The sequence below is a fragment of the Pantherophis guttatus genome, chromosome 2 (genome assembly GCF_059756535.1).
Source record: "Pantherophis guttatus breed Tessera chromosome 2, ASM5975653v1, whole genome shotgun sequence".
In the NCBI taxonomy this organism is placed as follows: Eukaryota; Metazoa; Chordata; class Lepidosauria; order Squamata; family Colubridae; genus Pantherophis; species Pantherophis guttatus.
Window position 1 is genome coordinate 20,662,649 of NC_142064.1, and position 23,277 is coordinate 20,685,925.

The 23,277-nt window shown below is 41.4% G+C and overlaps 2 protein-coding genes across 2 annotated transcripts in view; both read right to left on the minus strand.

Moving 5' to 3' along the window:
- SLC45A2 (solute carrier family 45 member 2) overlaps window positions 1–1,950 on the minus strand; it is a 28,894-nt gene extending 26,944 nt beyond the window's left edge. Inside the window, exon 1 of the mRNA XM_034442495.2 lies at window positions 1,302–1,950. Within this exon, the coding sequence (XP_034298386.2) occupies window positions 1,302–1,686 (385 nt within the window). The 5' untranslated portion in view covers window positions 1,687–1,950. The remainder of the gene's footprint in view (window positions 1–1,301) is intronic.
- Window positions 1,951–8,490: 6,540 nt separating this feature from the next.
- On the minus strand, window positions 8,491–21,616 carry AMACR (alpha-methylacyl-CoA racemase). The gene is made up of 5 exons (XM_034442421.3): window positions 21,191–21,616; window positions 16,429–16,572; window positions 14,980–15,140; window positions 12,181–12,367; window positions 8,491–9,127 (listed from the first exon to the last, which is right to left on the minus strand). Exons 1-5 carry the CDS (start codon window positions 21,438–21,440, stop codon window positions 8,718–8,720), a joined length of 1,152 nt encoding a protein of 383 aa, XP_034298312.2. The 5' UTR covers window positions 21,441–21,616; the 3' UTR covers window positions 8,491–8,717.
- Between the last annotated feature and the right edge of the window lie 1,661 nt (window positions 21,617–23,277).

The following is a 23,277-nucleotide window of genomic DNA, read 5'->3' on the forward strand; positions in this document are numbered from 1 at the left end:
CACATATACAGGTAGTCCTTGACTTACAACAGTTCATTTAGTGGCCATTCGAAGTTACAATGGCACGGAAAAAAGAGACTTATGACCATTTTTCACACTTATGACCTTGAATCATCCCAATGGACATGTGATGAAAGTTCAGACGCTTGGCAAATAACTCATAATGATGACGGTTGCAGTTTCCCAGGATCATGTGATTCCCCTTTTGTGACCTTCTGAAAGCAAAGCCAGACTCATATCCCAAAAACATATCCCAAAGAAATAAAATACTTGATGATACATATCCTAACTGCAGCACGAATAACATACGCAAAAAATTGGAAACAGGAAAAAATACCAACGGAAGAAGAACTAATAGACAAAATCGTACAGTGTGCTAAAATGGATAGATTAACAAAAGAAATTAAGGAAAAAGAAGAGACAGATTATTATAGAATATGGAACAAATGGTATCAATGGCTTAACACCATCAACAAAGAAACATAAATACAAGAAGAACAGAATAAAGATGTAAATATGTATATAAACAATTCCTTATAGGCATATAAATATGAATATGGAAATCCAAAAAATAATGGTATAATCAAAACACATAGATCTCTAAAGGGGGAAACCCAAGGGGAAAAAAAAAGAAAAGGAAAATAGGAGGGAAGGAAAAAGGAAAAAAATTGCTAGGCTAAGAAAAAGGGGAAGAAATACAACAGTATTAGCTGGAAAACCACTATGAAACAATGCTTAAAAAGAATAATTCATCTTTTTATCTTTATGTCGTATGTTGTGTAAATGTTTTATTTGTGTTTTAATAAAGTTTATAAATTTAAAAAAAGGAAAAAGAAAGCAAAGCCAGACTCACTGAACAGCTGTGTTACTAACTTAACATCTGCAGTGATTCACTTAACAAGTGTGGCAAGAAAAGTCAAAAAATGGGGCAAAACTCACCTAACAAATGTCTCATTTAGCAACAGAAATTTGAGGCTCAATTGTGTTCGTAAGTTGAGGATTGCCTCTACTACATCAATACATTATGATATTCTTGCTGGAACTGGGTACATCTAGCCTGATGCTAACAGTATTCTTGCCAAGCTAACCCCACATTTAAATCTACCCTTTCCAGCCTGAGATTCAACTAGATTTCTTTCTTGTTTATATATACAAAGTCTATGCCGTTAAACCCTGCTGACTGATCTATTGCAGATACACAACTAACACACGTAACAGCTTCAAGAATGTTCACAATCTCCAATCTCTCTCTTTAACCCTCAGTTTGCTTTTCCTGACTCAGCAACAGGTTGTGTACTCACCTGAGATGAGTGCATCTCCACTGAGGTACAAAGCCATCCCCAGGAGCATCAGAAGGCCAAGGATCAAGATAAAAGGTCTTCGCTTGCCCCACCTAGAAGTGCAATTGTCACTGACCGAACCCACCACAGGCTGCAGGAGAAATCCTAGGATGGGACTGATAAGCCATACGAAGCTATAAAGGCTTTTGGGGAGCCCCACGGTGAGCAACACAGGGGTGACAAAGGCAGCTTCGACCGCGTAGCAAAACTCACGGCCAAACATGACTGTGCTGTGCATAATCAACTGGCCTGTTCTCTTCTTGGAGAGCTTCACTGGCTTAAAAGGATCTTTCCCAGGTAAGGGTTTAAACTTTACGGTTTCTTCTTTCCTGCTGAGGGGTCCCATTCTGGCAATGCCCAAATCGCAGGACTGCAGAAGCTCAGCTGTTATCCTGCTGGGTTAGAGTCATTGGGCTCTAACTAGGAGGCTGTTCCATCAGGCATAAATCCTTGGTCAGGGCGTAGCAAAGAAAAAGAGCCAGAGGGGCCACACATATTTCCCATAGCTCGGGAATCACAAGTTACAGAGAAGGGGGAGTGGAAGGGGAAATGCGTCTGTGTCTCTGAAAGAAGATTAGCACAGTCAGAGCTCCTGGCTGGAAAGTGCCCAGCTCTTTATCACTGGAGGATTATGTCTGAGTGGATCACATGTCTACATATGGCAGGCTTCGAAGTTCTTTTGAAGGCATGTGTATATTTATGGCATAGAACAATTTAATAAGTTGTCTCTTCTTATACTGCAAGCAGTCAGGGTGTTAATGTATCTGTCAATGGTGTCAGCAAAAAAAAAGAAGAAATCTCTGGTTTTATTTCAGATGATAAACAAGTGCCAAGCAGCCTTCCAGGAGAAAAACCATAGCATGAGATCTACTAGTCTTCCAGTGGGCAAAGGATCCTATGTTTTAATGCTCAGGTTTTCCTTCCTTGTGTTGCCATGGTCTATGAATGTTTGGGGTTCTTTGCCTGGATGAAGAGGAAGAGAAAGCTTCATTCAGTTTACAGTTCTATTAAATCCGTTTGAACCAGGGATGAAATACTACCGGTTCGCACCAGTTCGGGCCAACCGGTAGTAAAAAAAAAAGCTACCAGTTCCTCCAAGCCAGTATTTCCGACGATCAACTGTGCCGCGCGATTTAAAATCCCTAGAAAGCAGGAAATCCTGCTTTGTAGTGAATCTAAATCACGCGGCACAGCTGTCCCACCCCCTCACTGTTCTACTTAACTTCCCAAACCTCCTTTTTCTGTGCGAAGCGCACATTTTGTGTGTACTGTGCATTCATGCGCATGCAGCATGTGTTTGGTGTGCATTGTGCATGCGCACGCAGCATGCATTTGACGCATACTGTACAAGCACGGGCAGTGAACTGGTGGCCAACCAGGGAAGATTTCACCACTGGTTTACAACCAATGATAATCCAAGCCTATGTGATTTGCTGTTGTTTAACCATCACCAAGACTTGAAAATAAGTGCAGTACAAATCATAGAAACAACAGGAACTCTAAAGCTAGAAACTTTATTTAGAATATGAAGAAGACCAAAATCCAAGGCTGAGTTAGCATTGGACATGAATCTAAACGATCTACCCCAGGGGTGGGTTCTAAAATTTTTTACTACCGGTTCTGTGGGCATGGCTTATTTTGTGGGTGTGGCTTGATGGTCATGTGACAATTCTTTAGGATTTAGCAGAGGTACTGGTCTACCAAGCTTTTAACTGCTTGCAGAGCTGTACCGGTTTACTCATTTGTTTTTGGAGGCACTGGTCTACCCATTTGTTTTTGGAGGCACTGGTCTACCCATTTATTTTTGCAGGCACCTGTCTACTCATTTGTTTTTGGAGGCACCGGTCTACCACCACACTGCCTTTTAACACTGATCAGCTGTAGAGCAGCCCTTTGAAGCCCCGTGGCAAAAGTTTAAACAGTTTTTTTCCTTATAGCCCATCAGCTAGGACTCAGGAGGCAGCAATAGATTGGGGGTGGGGCCAAATAAAAGGTAAGAATAACACGGGGGGGGCAGAACTGGTTCGGTGACTTCATATCGTCACCGCTCCCGGCTCAGCGGAACCGGGCGGAACCAAGAGGAACCCACCATTGATCTACCCATTATTTACCATGGACATGGGCCAAATCTCCATTCTAGAACCTCAGTGTCACCTCAGTAAAACCTCAGCTTCTCAACTGAGTTTCAAATTACTCTATAAAGGTTGCATCAATACAACCAGGGCTGCAAGATGCTTTGCTGATTTAGGACTGGAATTCTGTGCACAATTACTTGGGGGAATGTCCTGAAGAATTTGAAATTCTTCTCAAATTAGAGACAGGGTTGCCCACAATTGTGGTGCAGCCTTGGAGGATGATGGTTGACTATTTTGTGTGGGGGTCTTTGTGGGTTTTTTTCCCACACGGATTTTAGTTTTTTGTAGATAATTATTCTTCAAAGTGGAAAGCTGCATCAGAAGAAAAGCAAGATGCCAGACGTGTGAAAAAGGTCAAACAAACATTTTCTCAAAGATTAAACAATAATGAGCATCAAGGTGAAATTAATTGCTTGTCACAGAGCAAAAGAACATTTGGAAGCCTGCAGAAATATTTAAATATGCTTTTCTTTCCTAGGATGAAAAGGGCATTTTTCCAGGCCAACATTCTTCCCCCTGTACTGTTACAGGATAGATATTCCAAGCCGTGTAGATCCAGGGAGAAAGGAAAAGTTTGACTGTTGTGTTGCTATTCAGAATAGTCCTAACTGCAATCGGTTATATTTGCATCAATTCCCAGGAAGAAGTGGTCATTACGTGATTTTCATGTCTGTTCACCTGTGTGGCAGCCATAATGAAAAAGCAGTGGCCGATGCAGGTTTGAACAGCATCTGTTTTTCCTTTTTAATTATGTGCTTTTTAATTTCCTGATTGTCCATCAAAAGAATTTTTCACTGAGTAAACACACACACATATTAGGGGACATATTTTTAAAGGGCAACAAGTGTGGAGTCCACACCCGTTTGCACTACTCAGGTGACCCTGAGGACACAGACAAACTTCCAAGCGGCCTCAACGCCTCTCTAAAAAGAATGCCAATGACCAGCTGTATGCAAGGAGTATAAATCCCTCCATTCCCCACCATCCAGTCAGAGCTGAAGAAAATTCCTGGATGAGAAGCGAAATGTCTTCAGAAGAAAAAAAACACAAGAAAATCCAGTTGCCTTCTGAGAAAGCTCCTTTGGGATTGCAGATAATATGACCCATCTTAACAGAGGCCTTCTACCTTCACTCTCATATAAAAGTGATTGTCTTTTCCAAAATGGTGATATGCACATGGATATGCATGACCTTAAAATGTGTGTTGTTTTCTAGGCTGGGTTTTTTAACGCAAAGTTTTATAGATTTCATATAGTTAACAGCAGGGGTGAAATCCAGCAGGTTCTGGAGAACCTGTAGTAGAAATTTTGAGTAGTTTGGAGAACCAGCAAATATCACCTCTGGCTGGCCCCAGAGTGGGGAGGGAATGGAGATTTTGCAGTATCCTTCCCCTGGAGTTGGGAGGGAATGGAGATTTTGCAGTCTCCTTCCCTTGCCACGCTCACCAACCCACACCACACCACACCACGCCCACCAAGCCATGCACACAGAACCGGTAGTAAAAAAAAATTGGATTTCACCACTGGCAACATCCCAGGACTCTGCAATGCTTTGGATCCAAAGAACATACATAGCACGGGTGTCAAACTCACAGCCCGGGGACCGGATGCATCATGCACTAGCCACGCCCACCCCCGGTTTAGCGAAGGGGGGGAAAGTTGCAATACGACACGTGATGTGACGACGTGAGTTTGACACCCCTGGTATATAGTATCTACTCCCAACTCCTTAAATTAAACATAGCTACTCCTGGGATCATGCAGCTAATCTACTAACAATATTTATGGACTGCCCCAATCTGATGGGAATGCTTTTGCTTACTCTTTTCCCTTTCAAAGTACTAAACTACATCCAGCACATAACTGAAGCAGAATGATAGCTTTTTGGGGGGGGGGAGGAATGACTCAGCCAAGCAGGGAGCGAAAACACAGCATGAAAATCAATTTCAGACACATTATGTGAAGACGATCAGTACGTGAAAGCACAATCTTGCTCTCCCATCCACATAACTCTATGATGACTCTCTGGGATGTTTCTTTCAGCTTTCCTCGTTCTCTGGAACCAATTTGCCGCCTTGTCTTCTTAGGCCACCATGCCATTCGTACGCCCGACATCCTTTCTCTAATTCCATTTCTTTGGATATGGCACTTAGCCTCAAGACGTGCCCCAGCAGCAAACTAGGACTTTTAAAACATACAATGTTCTCTCCGGATTTTAAAACTTGACTGTGTGCCATCAAGTGGATGTCAGCTTTTAGAAACCACACAGATAGCTTTTCTCCATTGCAATCTGTCCCTAATTTGGTCCATCAACACTGGCCATGGCTGGTCTAGTGAAGAGAAAGACCAGGGGAGACAGGATGGCAGTGTTCCAATATTTGAGGGGCTGCCACAGAGAGAAGGGGGATCAACCTATTTTCCAAAGCGCCCGACAAGGAATAATGGATGGAAACTGGAGAGATTTAACCTAGAAATAAGGAGAAATTTTCTGACAGTGAGAACAATCAACCAATGGAACAATTTGCCTTCAGAAGTTGTAGGAGCTTCATCACTGGAGACTTTCAAGAAGAGACTGGACTGCCATCTGTCAGAAATGGTGTAGAGTCTCCTGCTTGGGCGGGGGGTTGGACTAGATGACCTACAAGGTCCCTTCCAACTCTGTTAATCTATTAATCTGTTACTGAGTCCAGTCCATCCACCTTGCGGCTGATTATCCTTTTCTTCTTTTTCAGTTTTATAGCTTTCTCCAGAGCTGGGTCTCTGCTTTAAAACGTATTGGTAACTTTATTAGCTGCAACCCTTTACTAGAACAATAAAACAATAATGTGCATCACTTTGCAGAGTTATAACTTTTCCGTTAAGTTTGTTTCTTTTTTTTTAATAATCTTTTTATTCTTTTTTTGAGAAATCAGATTGCTGAATAAAACTCCAAAAGGTGTGGGTTTGCTTTTTTTTTTTTTTAATAATTGAAAGCAATGTAAATGTGTTTCTTGACCTTGGCTAAACTACCTTCTCTCCGAATAAAAGGAAGAAGCGTTTAAAGTTTTCTATTCTTTTTTTACATACTGTGTAACTGCCTTTGCCCTTTTCTTGCCAGGCTGGTAAATGGTTTTAAAACTTTCTCCATTTTTTGTATGCACCTTTACTATAGCTTAATAAATTATGAAGAATATACATTTACATTTTTTGTAATGTACAATATGCATCTTTGCAGCCTCATGCTCTGTGTCTGCTGTTGTTCGTGTGTCCATTATAAACTGTAGCTTAATGTTGTATGAACTTATACATTCTAAATGTTTCATTGGGTAATTGGAATTTGCGTATCAGGAACTTTGAAACCGTGCCGTAAACAGCTGTTTTGGTGGGAGAGTCTCTTGTAAATCAGGTCGTAAGTCAAGGAATCCTTTGTAAGAGCAAAACCGACACTGAATAAGCCATCCAAAGGCTGGTATTATGTAAAAGATTCAAATACTGGTTATTGACAGGTGGGCCAAGAAATCCTCAATTTTCATTCTCAACTCTTTCTTGCCCGATGCTGATATAGGTTTTTCTCAAAAGGCTCTACCTGATGAAATGCCTACGTCTTTTGCCTGCCATGACTGGACAAAGTCGGCAGATGGCTACCGTATTATCACAATATTGCCTCGCAGTATACATTGCATTTCTCTTTTCGGGCAAATTAAAAAAATGGGGGATCCTAGAGACAAAGTTGAACTGTTTATGTTACAATTTAGTCTATGAAAGTGTTGTATTTTTACACATTTATTTGCCTTATTTCAGTCACCTGTATAAATTGAGAGCCTGAATGATTGATCTCTTCCATTTGATATAAGGTCAGCCATAATGGGACACTAAAGCTGTTTATTCTGCAGATGCACCAAGTCTATTTTTGTTTAACCCCCAGGAAGTGTTAAATAAATTAAACTGGGAGCAAATCTCTGTTTCAAATAAACTTCCTGAGCTTTAACTGGCTTTGATTTACAAACTTCCTGTCCTTCCAAGGACTATTTCCTCAAGGAACCTTATATAACCATGTTGGCACACGTGCCAGAAGTGGCACGCAGAGCCATTTTTCCAGGCACGTGAGCTGTCGCTAAATTCACCTAAAACTGTGCATGTGTGTGCGCCCCAGCTGGTGTTCAGGCCACTGGTGCGCATGCACGCAATTCAGGGGACCTAACTGATCTTCGGAGCTCTCCTGTTTGTGCATGTGCACAAGATGACTGGTGCGCACTGCACGCATGCGCAGACAGCATTTGTGCACGTGCATTGTGTGCACAAAAGCTGTGCGTATGTGCATATGGTGAGGCAGAGTTACGCGTTACCACAGATGGCATGTGAGCGGGCGCAGCGCACGGAGCACGTTCTTGTTTGGCACTTGGTAAGTAAAAGGTTCACCACCATTGCTATATAATACCTGTTTCAATCACTTTCAACACTCTTAGCTCTTGCTAGCTAGAAACCCACTGATCCCTGCTGGCCGGCTGGATCCTGCATAATCTCTTTGCTTTATTAGCATTTGGAATACTGCATCCAGTTTTGGTCACCATGATGTAAAAAAGATGTATAAAGAGTGCAGAGAAGAGCAACCAAGATGATTAGGGGACTGGAGGCTAAAACATATGAAGAATGGTTGCAGGAACTGGGTATGCCTAGTGTAATGGAAAGAAGGACTAGGGGAGACATGATAGCAGTGTTCCGATATCTCAGGGGCTGCCACAGGGAAGAGGGAGTCAAGCTATTCTCCAAAGCAGAAGGAGAAGAAGCAATGGGTGGAAACTAATCAAGGAGAGAAGCAACCTGGAACTAAGGAGAAATTTCCTGACAGTTAGAACAATTAATCAGTGGAACAATTTGCCTCCAGAAGTTGTGAATGCTCCAACACTGGAAGTTTTTAAGGAGATGTTGGATAACCATTTGTCTGAAGTGGTGTAGGGTTTCCTGCCTGGGCAGGGGGTTGGACTAGAAATCCTCCAAGGTCCCTTCCAACTCTGTTACTCTATTCTATTGCTCATGCCGAGTTTTTGCCACCACAACAGGCATTTTATTAGCACTATCTTTCAGTAATTACAGAATAAAACCACAAATTGTTCGTAGAAATTCATTTTAAAAGGGTTGTTTAGAATCCACAGCGAACTAGTAATGCAAATTCCAAAGATTTCGATGAAATTGGACATATCTTGCTACAATAAAAAAAAAATACGATTTGCCGAAGACAAACTCTTGATTTGCAGGATTTCATATTACAAATTTGCTTTAAGGTTCTTTAATTCAATTACTCGGAGCGAATGGAGCTGTGAAATCTCTTTTTTGGAAAAACCGTACTCCAGGAGAACTTCCTCCGTATGTTCTCCTATCGAAGGATCTCTCTTGAATGAAGGTGTAGCCGGAGTTCGGGACAAAAAGGGAGATGGTCTCGGACTGATTTCCTCCTGATCATTTTTAAGAAAAGACCCCCGTTGTTCATTATGGGGATGAGAGGCAGCTTCGTCAAAAGTCAACACTGGAGTCACACAAGCGTCAACACCGTCAAAGATCTCACACCATTCCGCTTGGGATTTCTTTTTGAATACATCTGTAAATATCTTCTTCATTTCAGGCCAGTCTGAGAAACTCATCTGACTGGGAAGTTTCTCAAGATCCAGTCCCAAACCTGGAGATTTTAAAAATAAACATATAGTCCAATTTAATGAAATGAGTGTTGCAAATAATATGCATTGGGAGCAACAAAAAATATACGGGAAGCCAATTGAAAAGACAGATGAGGAATATGGGGAAAATGCATGTTTTCCCATAAAGATTAATGCCTGCTAATTCACAAAATCTGCCTACATGGTCATGGTACAGATGTTATTAATCTGATACAAGACTGTTGGCTTAACAAAAAAAAAAATTCCAGGTTGTCCCCAAGGTACTTTTTCAAGAGGCAACTGGACTTTCTGGTTTTTTTCTTTGAAAACATTTCGCTTCTCATCCAAGAAGCTTCTTCAGCTCTCAGAAAAGCGTCTTCAAAGCTGAAGAAGCGTCTTGGATGAGAAGCGAAATGACTTCAAAGAAAAACCAGAAAGTCCAGTTACCTCATGAAAAAGCACCTTTGGGACAACCATGACCTAGATCAGGGGTCTCCATTCTTGGCAACTTTAAGCCTGGAGGACTTCAACTCCCAGAATTCTTCGCTGGCTGGGGAATTCTGGGAGTTGAAATCCTCCAGGCTTAAAGTTCCCAAGGTTGGAGACCCCTGACCTAGATAACTAAGAATCCCCATTGACAAAATTCCAAGTTATTTCAATCACACATATTAATTAACTTGAGTCAAACACAAATTTGTTATGCATCTCTGGAAAAATGTGGACATACCTATAAGGCCCTTTCTGTAACCATACAATTGCAACCGACAACTCTTTTTTATTGGTGTTCAAAGCAGGGATAGCAATACAGGTAGTCCTCTACTTATGACCACAATTGGTCCCAAAATTTCTGCTGCTAAGCGAGACAGATATTAAGTGAGTTTTGCCCCCATATTACGACCTTTCTTGCCACAGTTGTTAAGCGAATCACTGCAGTCGTTAAGTTAGTAACATGATTGTTAAGTGAATCTGGCTTCCCCGTTGACTTTGCTTGTCAGAAGTCACAAAAGGGGATCAAGTGATCCCGGGACACTATAAGTGTTATAAATATGAGTCACTGGCCAAGCATCTAAATTTTGATCAGGTGACTATGGGGATGCTGCAATAGTCGTAAGTATGGTAAATGGTCATAAGTCACTTTTTTCAGTGCTGTTGTAGCTTTGAACGGTCACTAAATGAACTGTTGAAATCAAGGAGTACCTGTACAATAAAAGTCATTTCCCAGTGATAGTTGGGAAATAGAGAAGCGCAATAGCTGCTTGTCAGACAGATACCACCGTATGTCCCTCAGAGGCATTTCTTCTGCTCTAAAATGCTTTCACCTTAGCTAGTGGCAATAATTAGACTGCTTTGGTTTGGAAGGTTAAGTAGCTTTGGACTGGTTAGAAGTTGGAATGGAGTCCATCAAACCTGGAAGCTGAAGTTGAAAAACCACTTCCCTACTATGACAAAAAAACTGCATTAACTGCAGTTCAAATCTCACCAGGCTCAAGGTTGACTCAGCCTTTCATACTTCTGAGGTGGGTAAAATGAGGAACAGGGGTGAAATTTAGTAGGTTCTGACAGGTTCTGGAGAACCGGTAGCGGAAATTTTGAGTAATTTGGAGAACCAGCAAATACTACCACTGGCTGGCCCCAGGAGTGGGGTGGGAATGGAGTTTTTGCAATATCCATCCCCTCGGAGTGGGGTGGGAATGGGGATTTTGCAGTATCCTTCCCCCGGAGTGGGGTGGGAATGGGGATTTTGCAGTATCCTTCCCCTGCCACGCCCACCAAGCCACGCCCACCAAGCCACACCACGCCCACAGAACCGGTAGTAAAAAAATTTTAATTTCACCACTAACGAAGACCCAAATTTTGGGGGAAAATATGCTGACTCTGTAAACCGCTTAGAGAGGGATGTAAAGCACTGTAAAGCAGTATATAAGTCTAAGTGCTGTTGCTATTAAGATACCAGTAGGAAGTCACCAGTAGTCAAGTTTAAATCAAAGACCTTCCCTTTTTTAAATGCTTTCACAGAAGCTGCAAGATCCCAGAATGGATTCTCTGGGACTCTCCTGAACAATAGACCAACCCCCTGACTGTAGAAATGAAAGAAGAGACAGAATGAGTGCTGCTCTAGCATTAATCTGCCTCTGGCACCTGGAATTTTTGTCATTGTTACATTTCTCTCTGTAGTGTAGCTTGCTTAATTTCTTCTGCATTCCCAGAAAACAAATTAATATGCACTACATAGCTTTGTTCTTCAAAACTAATTCACTAAACTCTTTATTTTGAAGAAAGGAACCAAAAAAAAAAAAAAAAGGACTCAGCATGTTAGGATTTTAAGGAAAAACAAAAAATGACAGCTTTTGTTGTTCTGAAGCCTAGCTGCCTAAAGAACAGTAAATAAATGCATACATGCTCTTTCATTTGCAAATTGCTTTTACTTAGCAAGGCAATTTCTAAAGGGAGCAATGCCTTTAAAAACAGGTTACTTGCCATACAGATACAGAATAATCAATTCTCATAAAAGTTACCATACAAAAAAAATAAAATAAACAACCCAAGCGCATGTAATAAGATTCTGAGCATATTTAGTACGTTTATACTTTTCTAAAAGAATTTCCATTTACAAGCAAATAATTTCTCTGGCATTTCATGTTGCACTATTTGTAATACAGTTATCCTCTATCTGTTATCCTGTTTTCTAGATTTGTTTTTTTTTTTTTTTAATAGCCAAGGATGGCACAAAATTATTTTTTAACAATGCAATTGGAAAAGGTAAAGATAAAGCGTGTCTGTTAAAAAGATACACAGAAAAATATCCAAGTTATTGGGAAAACCGACAGTAACTCGGTTCAGCAAATTAAACAACTTCTAAAACTCCCATCAGAAGCAACTGTATAGTAACAATAAGCACGTTGATTCCCAATTCTAAGTTTCTTTATTGATAAAATGAGACGTTTGCTCTACACTCTACTATGCAAAGAGTTGCTAATAACTGTACAAACATTATCAGCATATTTTAGGTACACCTGGCATCAGTCCAAAGTCTTTTGTGGTTCTTAAACTGATTAAATGATGCAGATTAATTTACCTCTGATGAACTGCTCATAAAATTGTGGTTCCAGTGCACCGACCGCCATGAATTTCCCATCTGAGGTCTTGTATATTTCATAAAAAGGGGCTCCACTATCCAGCAGGTTCTCCCCACGGCCTCTGTTCCAGAGGCCCGAGTTTTGAGATTTCCACAGAAAGGAACTTAGATATGCTACACCTTCTACCTTAAAGAGACAACACAGAAGCCATTGTGTAACATCCTATGTAAAGATAATGCCACTAGGAATATGTAGTACTATTGTACTAGATCAGGGATATCAAACTCAAGGCCCAGAGGGGCAGATCCGGCCCATGGGGTGCTTATATCTGGCCCGCGGGGCCGACCTGGAAATATCGAAGGACCGGCCCACGGTGCCTCTGCCAGCAAAAACGGAGTTCAGGAGGGCCGCCTGCAGCCCTCCCGAGCTCCATTTTCGCTGACAGAGGGTTGCAGGAGGCCATCGCAGCTGAAAATGGAGCTCAGGAGCCCATTTTCGCTGGCAGAGCGCTCGGGCCACCACAGGTGCCCCTGACACGAGTGACGTCAAGCTGGATGAAGATGAGGATGAAGTAAATGCCCTCATCATCATGGGGAAGCTCAAAAACTTCAAGACGATGGCCATTTTTTTTTTTAATTTGATTTATATGCCACCCTTCTCCGGAGACTCAGGGCGGCTTACAATGCGTTAAACAATAGCCTTCATACTTTTGTATATTTATACAAAGTCAGCTTATTGCCCCCACAAACTGGGTCCTCAATTTATCTACCTTAGAAAGGATGGAAGGCTGAGTCGACCTTGAGCCTTGGAGAGATTCGAACTTACAGTAATTGCAGACAGCTGGTGTTAATCACAAGGCTATCAGTCTGCTGAGCCAACAGGCCATGATGTCATAGCTGCCATCTTGAATCATCCTGTTTTCCTAATGCTTTCTTGAAATCCTAACAGCAAGGTTTATAACTTTGGTGTATAATTTTTTTCACATTTATCTCTGGTGGGGTTTTTTTTTTTTCAGTTATTGCCTTTCTATTCTTTAGCTCTCTTTGTATCCTTCCGTGAGATATTTTTTTTTATTGCCTGTATTCTGAAAGTAATTGCCTGTGGATCAACAAAAGCTACGGACAAACTGTATACAAACTGTCTTGTTAAAGGAACACTATAAAGTTTCATTCAAACATCTCTATAACAGTAGTCCTCAACTTACAACCACAGTTGAGCCCAAAATTTATGTTGCTAAATGAGACATTTGTTAAGTGAGTTTTGCCCCATTTGATGACTTTTCTTGCCACAGTTGTTAAGTGAATCACTCCAGTTGTTAAATTAGTAACACAGTTGTTAAGTGAATCTGGCTCCCCCATTGACTTTGCTTGTCAGAAGGTCGCAAAAGTTGATCACATGATCCCAGGACACTGCAACTGTCATAAATATGAACCAAGAGCCTTGTTGGCGCAGCAGACTAAAGTGCTGTTTAAGTAGCATCAGCTGCTTGCAATTACTGCAAGTTCAAATCTCACCAGGCTCAAGGTTGACTCAGCCTTCCATTCTTTCGAGGTAGGTAAAATGAGGACCAGGATTGTGGGGGCAATAAGCTGACTTTGTATAAAATAGAACACTGCTTGGGGGGGCGGGGGGGGCGAAAGCCCTACTAAGTAGGTATATACAAAAGTATGACGGCTATTGCTTAACGCATTGTAAGCCGCCCTGAGTCTCCGGAGAAGGGCGGCATATAAATCGAACCAATAAATAAATAAATAAATAAATAAATAAATAAATAAATAAATAAATAAATAAATAAATTTGCCAAGGTTGATCACATGACCATGGGGAGGCTACAAGGGTTTTAAGTGTGAAAAACAGTCATAAGTCACTTTTTTCAGTACCGTTGTAATTTTGAATAGTCACTAAACGAACTGTGGCAAGTTGAGGACTACCTGTATAGATATTGTGCCTGTACCCATGATGGCGAACCTATGGCACACGTGTTGGAAGTGGCATGCAGAGCCATCTCTCTGGGCATGCAAAATGTTGCCTGCTGCTCTTCTGGGTTCCGGCATGCCGGCCAGCTGGTCTTCAGGTGGTGGGAGTGCTGGAAACTGGAAGAGCATCAGCCCAGTGCGCGTGCGTGTGTCAGGAAGACGATCTTCTGGTTTCTGGCGCATGCATGTGTACCGGCCACCTGGTCTTCGCGGGTGCATGTGCACATGCACCGGAAACTGGAAGATCATCTTCCTAGCGCGCGCATGCACACATCCAGTTTCTGGCATGCGTGTGCGCGCACGTGCACACTCCCGTTTTGCCACTCGGTGCCGAAAAGGTTCGCCAACACTGGCCTATACGAATACATGTTAATACAGTAATTTTTCAAGAAAAAGTGAACAAGCTCACTGTTATTTAAATAACACAGCAGATGCCTAGGGACAACTTCCCCCTTTGCAAGGGGAACCCATGCTTCCATTTCTAGTAACTACAGCTTGCAAGGGCTCACCAGGAATTCAAGAGAGAACTACAAGGAGAAAGGCTGAATATCTTTTCTTTTATGTACACTGAGAGCATATGCACCAAGACAAATTCCTTGTGTGTCCAATCACACTTGGCCAATAAAAATTCTATTCTATTCTATGTTGGCTGCCTGGATTTGTAAAAATAATAAAGACAGGATATAAAGAAATAAATAAACGTAGCACAAAATAAAGATCAAATGGAACTTGGACCAGGAAAAGCCTTTAGGATTGAGGAGGTCAGTTTCCTAAGACAGTTTCCTTTGTTCTTCTTGTATAAATAAATAAATAAAAACTTACCATGCTAGCATCAATGACCTGCCCTTTTCCAGATTTCATACGTTCATACAAGGCCATGATGATACCCATTGCACACATGACTCCTCCACCAGCAAAATCAGCCAGAAGATTGACTGGAGCATAAGGATTTTCATTTTTTCGGCCAAGTTTAGACAACACGCCTATGTACAAGAAATATTCATTTTTTAAAAAGTGCCCAGGCAGTTTAGTGTTTTTTTCTCTATCCTTTTAAAATGTAAATGATACTTCCAATTATGAACTCCGAGGTTCCCCCTCGTTCCTGACATTAGGGGGCGGTGCTCATCTCTGTTTCAAAGCCGAAGACCCAGCGCTGTCCGAAAACATCTCCGTGGTCATGTGGCCGGCATGACTAAACACCAAAGGCGCACAGAACGCTGTTACCTTCCCACCAAAGGTGGTCCCTATTTTTCTACTTGCATTTTTTACATGCTTTTGAACTGTTAAGTTGGCAGAAGCTGGGACAAGTAATGGGAGCTCACCCCATTATGCAGCACTAGGGATTCGAACCGCTGAACTGCCAACCTTTTGATCGACAAGCTCAGCGTCTTAGCCACTGAGCCACTGCGCCCCTTTTCAATCCAACCTATTGTCTTTTAAATTTCTCTGTTCACAGAGAACAGTACATTGACAGGGTTCCAATAATGCTATTTATTGTTGTAGAGTATAATACCGGAATCTTGAAAGCCTGAGGAATTTTCTCTCTGTCCCACCTTTTATTGAACAAAATCAAGGAGATTTATTTGCAATTCCTTTTCATGCTTCTTCACTCTTTGGATAGGGTAATCCAGCATGTTGGCTAAGGAATGCTGAGGTTGAAGTCCACTCATCTTAAAGTTGCCAAGTTTGAAAAACACTGATTTAGCCAAGGACAAAATGTAAGCCATTTCTAGAAATCCAGATGTCATCCTGTAATAGTGAATAAGGGGTTGGACTGGGCTAATCTCTGGGTGATTTTGGGAAAATTACTCCTACTTTCTCTCAGCCCAGCCTAATTCATAGGATACTTTTATGGGGATATTTTGGAGATTCTCATGTAAACAGTCACAAACTCTTGAAAGAAAGATAGGCTATACCTGTAATGAATAAATAAATTGCTTTAGTTTTGCTGCGCTGAACTGAACTATGGACTTTGCTCCATGGCTCAATGGAAGAGCAAATGAAATATTTGTTAATCTTTCTAAATATACTCCGGATGATGTAATCCAGAACATTGGCTGGGGAATTCTGAAAACTGCAGTCCTCTCATCTTCAAATTAACAAATTTAAAATAATGAGTCGCAATCAGGCACGTTATTTATGAGCTTCGATTATCCACTGGCTTAAAAACATATACAAACAAAAACAAAACCTTTACCTTATTTTTAACTATGTACGTTTTGGATATTTAACTTAGAAATTTTCTATAATGGAGGTTATACAATCACATACCTGACACTGCCAGGTAGTTGATATCATGGCCTGCCAGTCTGGCATATTTTCCTGACTGGCCAAATCCTGTCAACCTGGCATAGATGAGCCTGGGATTATCCCGGAGGAGGAGATCTGGATCGAGACCAAGTTTTTCCATGGCACCTGAACAGGGAAATGAAATATCCAACTTCTGTGAGAACTAAAAATTAGATTGACAAATATGTTATACACATATTAGGCACATGGAATATTGCTAAGCGTGAAGACAGAGTTGCTTCTAGGTTAATCTTAAACTGTAGGTAGTCCTCAGATTATGACAGCAGTCGGGATCAGAATTTCCATCGCTAAGCAATGGAGGCATAAAATGTGATCTCTTGCTATGGTAACCCAGAGACTGCATGGGTCTATAAGAGAGGGCCTCACATGACTTGAGTCCTAGGCAAGCACGGTGTCAGGACAGCACTGCAAGTGGGTGGATGAATACCACGTGTGGTTTGGCAACAATCACAGGTGGGCTGTTGTGGCCTGTCAGCCGCTGGCCCCTCCAGCAGCCGAATCGGATGAGGAGGAGGCGTGGAAGTGAGGGTCAGCATCAAGGCAACCTGAGAGCTCCAAGGGGGAAGAGAGAATGGAGTTGGCAGAGAGAAACAGACAGAGGTGGAGCCTGGGCCAGCCGTCAGCCCTCAGATGGAGAGTCAACAGCCCCCCAGGTCTAGAGGTGGCTGATGAGGATGAGGAGGAACAGCTGGGTCCAGTGCCTGACAGGCAGATGTGCAGAAGGCAGAGGAGAGGAGAGCAGTGGAAATCTGTGGGCTGATCCTTGGGAAAGAAGAGCCACCGCTGCTAGCGAAGCCCCACCCTAGCTCTGGGGATAAAAAAGGCAGGGGGCAGAGATGAATAGATACGGCAGACAACTGTTCATCTCCATGCCGGACAGACTTGTTAGCTTGCTGTGAGAGAGAAACTTTTTGCCGGGGCTGCCGGCGTTCCTAACAAAGGAATCTTTGAGTTACCTTCAGAGGGTTTGTCATTTTGGGGAGCTGGGTCAGAACAGAACAGGTTTTAATGTTTTTAATTTTTAAGTGTTTTTATAGTGATTTTTTGAGTGTATTGTGAGCCGCCCTGGGTCTTCGGAGAGGGGCGGCATATAAATTGAATGAATGAATGAATAAATAAACAAACAAACAAACACAGGCACTCCTGAATGTGGGCAGGCAAGTGGGTGACACAGACTGGTACTAATTACCAGGCAATCCAAGACAGGCCATTTCATAGCATGGGGAGGCATGGGGTGCTGTACAGTATAAGATATGTGGGTTTCCGTACACTGTAGTGTAACTTTTTTGTGATGGGGAAGTGATGGGAATAAGTTTCGGAAGGAATTTTGAGACCTTCCCTGCCTGTTTTTCCATTGACCATTGAGAAGCCAGCAGGGAAGGTCACAAATGGAAGTTATGTGATTGCAACTTGTTGTGATGTCATAATCCGCAACAGGGTGTCTGAGCATCCAGACTGTGACCACCTGATCACAAGGAAGATGCAACGGCCTCAACTTTGCAGCTCCTAAGTTAGCTTTGCTTTTATCATCATTGCCTAAAGGAGATGACCTTGGCTGATCTTTCTTGGTAGCTGGATGGGAGACCACCAGGAAACTCCACAGCTATTGGCTATACTGGGAAGTTTTTTTTTAAAAAAAAACACCCACAGAAAGCAATGGGCAACTGCTTTCACAATGTTGCCAAGAAAATCACACGTATAAACCACCATAGCCTCCAGAAGGCAAGCTGGAATTCAAGGTATTTTTTCCTGTGATAGGATGGCCTTTCCAATAGAGAGCCAAACAACCAAAAACATTTTCATTTTTTCAGGGAAGAAAATTAAAATAGAACCAGGAAGTGAGTTGGGAGGAAAGAAACACGGAAAATCCAAATGAATTGTAGCATATGAAGCTATCTTCAGAAGGGTTTTTTTTCCTTCCTAACCTTTTTCTGCAGGTGCTAGATCCATTTTTTTCAGATCAACTGAAAGTTGATCCACTGGTTGCAGTAGAAATCGACTGACCAACTTGTCACCCAAGCCTTACATCATGGGAGAGTGATTAATTGAGTCACCAAGCTGACTTTCATGACTAAGGCAGGACTAGAACTCACACTCTCCTGGTTTCTAGCCCAGAGCTTTAGCCACCCGACCAAACTGGTTCTCTGCCATCAGTAGTTAATACCCAAAGTACAGGTAGTCCTCAACTTACAGCAGTTTGTTTAGTGACCGTTCAAAGTTACAACGGCACTGAAAAATTTGATTTATGACCATTATTCACAGTTACGACCTTTGGAGCAACCCCATGATTCTGATCAAAATTCAGATGCTTGGCAACGGGTTCATATTTATGACCTTTGCTGTGTCATGTGATCACCTTTAGCGACCTACTGATAAGCAAAGTCAATGGGGAAGCCTGGCCTAAATCTTCTTCCCTTTTTAAATGTAAATTTTAATTTGTTTTTAAATTATGGGGTATTTTAAATTTGTTCAGCCAAATTATTTAATTCGTTTTTATTCTATTTTAAATTTTTGTATTTATGTGTTTTATCCTGTGGCTGTTCACCGCCCTGAGTCCTTTGGGAGTAGGGCAGTATAGAAATTTAATAAAATAAAATAAATAAATAAATAATAAATAATTCACTTCACAGTAACAATTGGGTTACTAACTTATCAACTGCAGTGATTCAGTTAACAGCTGTGGCAAGAAAGGTCGTAAAAATGGGGCAAAACTCACTTAATAAATGTCTCTCTTAACAACAGAAATTTGGGGCTCAATTGTGGTCATAAATCGAGAACTACCTGTAATTGGAAGAAGTCAATATCTGTAGCTGGGGGATTGAAGGGATGGTTTCTTGGTGTCTGAGCTTGGTTGTTTTCCTGATGATGTTTCATTACCCAGGTAGGTAACAACATCAGATTTGCAGGGAGAATGGATTTTGCAGCTCTTTATCTAGTAGTTTGTCCTTGTTCTGCCCCAGCTACTGCCCCAGCTTGTTCTACACAGGCCGCGTACGGGCCACAACAGTCCTGTCAGTCTTGAGGCAGAGCAGAAAGAAGCTACACCCCATTAATGCTGGCAGGAGAAATTATGATTACACAGCCAGCAAACCTCCTTCTCCCTCACACTGCTGATGTTATCTAGCTGGGTGACGAAACATCTGCAAGAAAACAAGCAAGTCCCAAGAGCAGGAAGAACCAGCCCTTAGTATGTCGGTACTTAGCACTGTGATCTTAGTGCCAAGTGAGAATAGACATTGCAATATTGTTTATATAATCATTGCCTGAGGCGAAGAATCAGTCACATAAGTATTAGTAGCGCTTTATAAAAGCTTGGTAACACCACATCTGGAATACAGCACCCAGTTTTGGTCACTACATTACAAAAAAGATGATGAGACTTTGGAAAAAGTGCACAGAAGAGCAACTAGGATGATTAAAGGCCTGGAGACATATGAAAACATGAAGAACGGTTGCAGGAACTGGGCATGGCTAGTCTAGAGACTAGGGGTGACATGATAGCAATATTCCAATATTTGAGGGGCTGCCACAAAAAAGAGGGGGATCAACTTATTTTCCAAAGCACCAGAAGGTACAACAAGAAACAATGGATGGAAACTCATCAGAGAAGCAACCTGGAATTAAGGTGAAATTTCTTAACAGGGAGGGCAATCAGCTTGATGTCTATGGAGGCTCTCTCAGTCATCCAGGCCAAAGGTGTTTTTTCAAGAGGCAACTGGACTTTCTTGTTTTTCTTTGAAGACGTTTCGCTTCTCATCCAAGGAGCTGCTTCAACTCTGGGCTGGCTGAGAAATGAAATGTCTTCAAAGAAAAACAAGTTAAGTCCATTTTGCCTTTTGAAAAAGCACCTTTGGGTCAGTAGAACAGCTCAGCTTCAGAAGTTGTGGGTGCTTCATCACTGGACCTTTTTTTTTTGCAAAATGTTTTTTATTTTTTAAAAACACAAATAAACATACAATACATCTTTTCGGAACGGAGCATTAATCCGGTCCTAAATTTGTTCAACTTTTGTTCATCTTTAATACAATTTTATATATTCTATTTTTGCCATAACACTTATCACATATCTCAACTATTACCATCTTATAGAAAGCTAACTCATATTAACTTGATCAAAACAATTACCCTTCTTATTAATCCACCTTAAATCTTGATTCAATTAATACCTCATAGTACATTTCACAATTCTTACCCTAAATACTCACTATTGACAATACAATTCAAACTTGTTTATATTTCTAAATCTTATTTCCATTTCTAAAACTTCCTTACGTTTTATTATTACGTCATATCATATTCATTAAATCTTTATTTAATTATTACTTCATCAAATTTAAGTCTTATCTCTAATCTTGAAAATATACCAATTTAACATTTAAACAGAGTTCTTAGTTCAAATAACACAACTGTAATACAATTCACGATTATTTCCCTCAATATCACGGGACGTTTTTAAGAAGAGCCTGGACGGCTCCTTGTCTCCAATTGTATATAGGGTCTCCTGCTTGAGCAGGGGGTCGGTCTAGAAGACCTCCAAGGTCCCTTCCAACTTCTATGAATTTGATTGAAAAACAGCAAGAGTTCATGCAAGGTCTCTCTGCACTTGTATGGATCGCCTGCACATACTGAAGAGAGCTCTTGAAATGCCATCAGCGCTGCCTCCTCCCCTCCTCCGGCAGGAAAGCCGCCCACCCTCCCGGCTCCCCGCCTGGCGAAGAAGCACCTGGTCGGAAAGGATCCACCAGGACGTCCGCTTGCTGGGCCATCCTGCGCAGCGTGGCGCTGCCCTGGGGCTGCTTCAGATCCAGCGCGACGGAGCGCTTGCCGCGGCCTTGCACGTCCGGGCTGAAGGGCGTGTGGGGCCAGCGGTCCACCCGCACCACCTGCGCCCCGAAGTCAGCCAGAATCAAACCGCAGAGAGGCGCCGGCGCCAAGCCGGCCATCTCCAGCACCCGCACTCCCTGCAGCACCATCGCGGACTGAGCTTTAGAAACGGCGCAGGGCGGAGAGAAAGAAGGCCGGACCGGTTGGGAGGAAATGGAGGGCTGGCGCCGTTGCCGCCGCCTCCAGCCCGGGCGCCTCCTCCTGGCGAGCTCTCGGCTTCGAGAGATCCGGGCAGATGCGGAACCCCCGGCGGCCGCATCATTGCTCGTTTGGCCCCGAGCTTTCTTGCCGCTGCAGCTCTCCTGGCCTTGCAACCCCCTCGAACTCCCCCCTCCACAGAACTATTTAACTATTTAATTTGAACATTTTTTTTCCCGCTTGAACAAAGAAAAAAACTTTTATGTACATGAGAGCGTATGCACCAAAGACAAATTCCTTGTGTGTCCAATCACCCTTGGCCAATAAAAATTCTATTCTATTCTATTCTATTCTTCTTTTTATTTTAAAAACAAAACTTTTTAGTTTTTTATTTTAGTTTATTTTGGATTTATATACCGCCCTACTCCCGAAGGACTCAGGGCGGTGAACAGCCAAAGATAAAACACATATAATATAAAATTTAAAAAACAATTTAAAACACATTAAATAGATTTGGCCCATACTGATTAAAACACCCCTGTTTAACTTTATTAAAGATATAAAAAGTAAAATATTATACCATGTATATACAAGATACATATATATTAATACAGTCGACAATACATAAAAAGAAAAAGTGACTTTGGTCACATCCATGATCTTATTAACGGTGCATATTTGTTAATTATTATTGTCATACAGAATTTTACATTTACTCTCATTTCTGCAAGTTATCCAATCATACCACCTATTCCACGGTATATAACATTTTGAGTCTACCTTGTCCTTCATTTCAAATGTTAAGTTTGTCCATTTCCGCGCAGTTATAGATTTTTTGGATTATCAATTGATCCGTTGGCAGTTGATCAGTTTTTCAATATTGGGCGAGCGGCAATCTGTTCTGTTCTATTCTATTCTATTCTATTCTATTCTATTCTATTCTATTCTATTCTATTCTATTCATAAAGTTTAATAACTTTATTAATGTTTTAAGATTAAAAAATAACAAACGAATATTTAGAATGTAGGTATTTTTTAAAATTGTACATAATGTTTCGATTTAGTAGTTTAAATATTTGAAGTACGAGGAGGAAGGAATACTACATGTTCTCCGGGTTTTGTCATCTATGACATAATCAAAGGTAGGTTTTGAAAAAAATGAAATATTTAGAAAAAAGAAAGAAGAGAAAGACACAAGTGCAGGGGGGGAAAGAAAATATGAAGACATAGTTCTGATTTTATTTATAGCCACTATAAGTATATAAAGTAGCCTCTTATCCTGTGGTTATAGCACAACATTTTTCTGTAATCATGTTTTTTTCTAATCATCAAACTATATATCATAATTTCATTTTTTTTTTTCGTTTCGTTCAAAATGTCTATAACGATTTCCAGTCGGCACGAAATGTAGATCATGTCTTTTAGCTGATCAAAGTCAGTCTGAACATCTCTGCAAGTTTCATCATATTCACCATAACATTTTTGTTTCAAAAGGGGACAAACTAGTTTGGCTTAGTTTGTCCAAAGATTTTGCTCTTATAATGTAAACATATATTAGGAAAGAAAGTTGATACTCAGAAGATATCTCATGCTCGGAATGACATTTTGATAAAGAAGTACACCTACTCCATGCCCACTGTTTCATTCTTTTGATCTGGGAAATAGATGTTGTAATTAATCACCATGCTTTTAATTCAGATTACAGATTAACAGAGTTGGAAGGGACCTTGTAGGTCATCTAGTCCAACCCCCTGCCCAAGCAGGAGACCCTACACCATTTCTGACAAA

Bases quoted from the DNA above. Each gene is read 5' to 3' on its own strand.
- AMACR (XM_034442421.3), bottom strand. From the start codon at position 21,440: ATGGTGCTGCAGGGAGTGCGGGTGCTGGAGATGGCCGGCTTGGCGCCG. The intron at 16,573-21,190 runs GTGCTTCTTCGC...TTCCCTGTTCAG, and splicing joins GGTGGATCCTTTCCGACCAG to GTGCCATGGAAAAACTTGGT. The intron at 9,128-12,180 runs GTAAATTAATCT...TAAAATCTCCAG, and splicing joins TTATGAGCAGTTCATCAGAG to GTTTGGGACTGGATCTTGAG.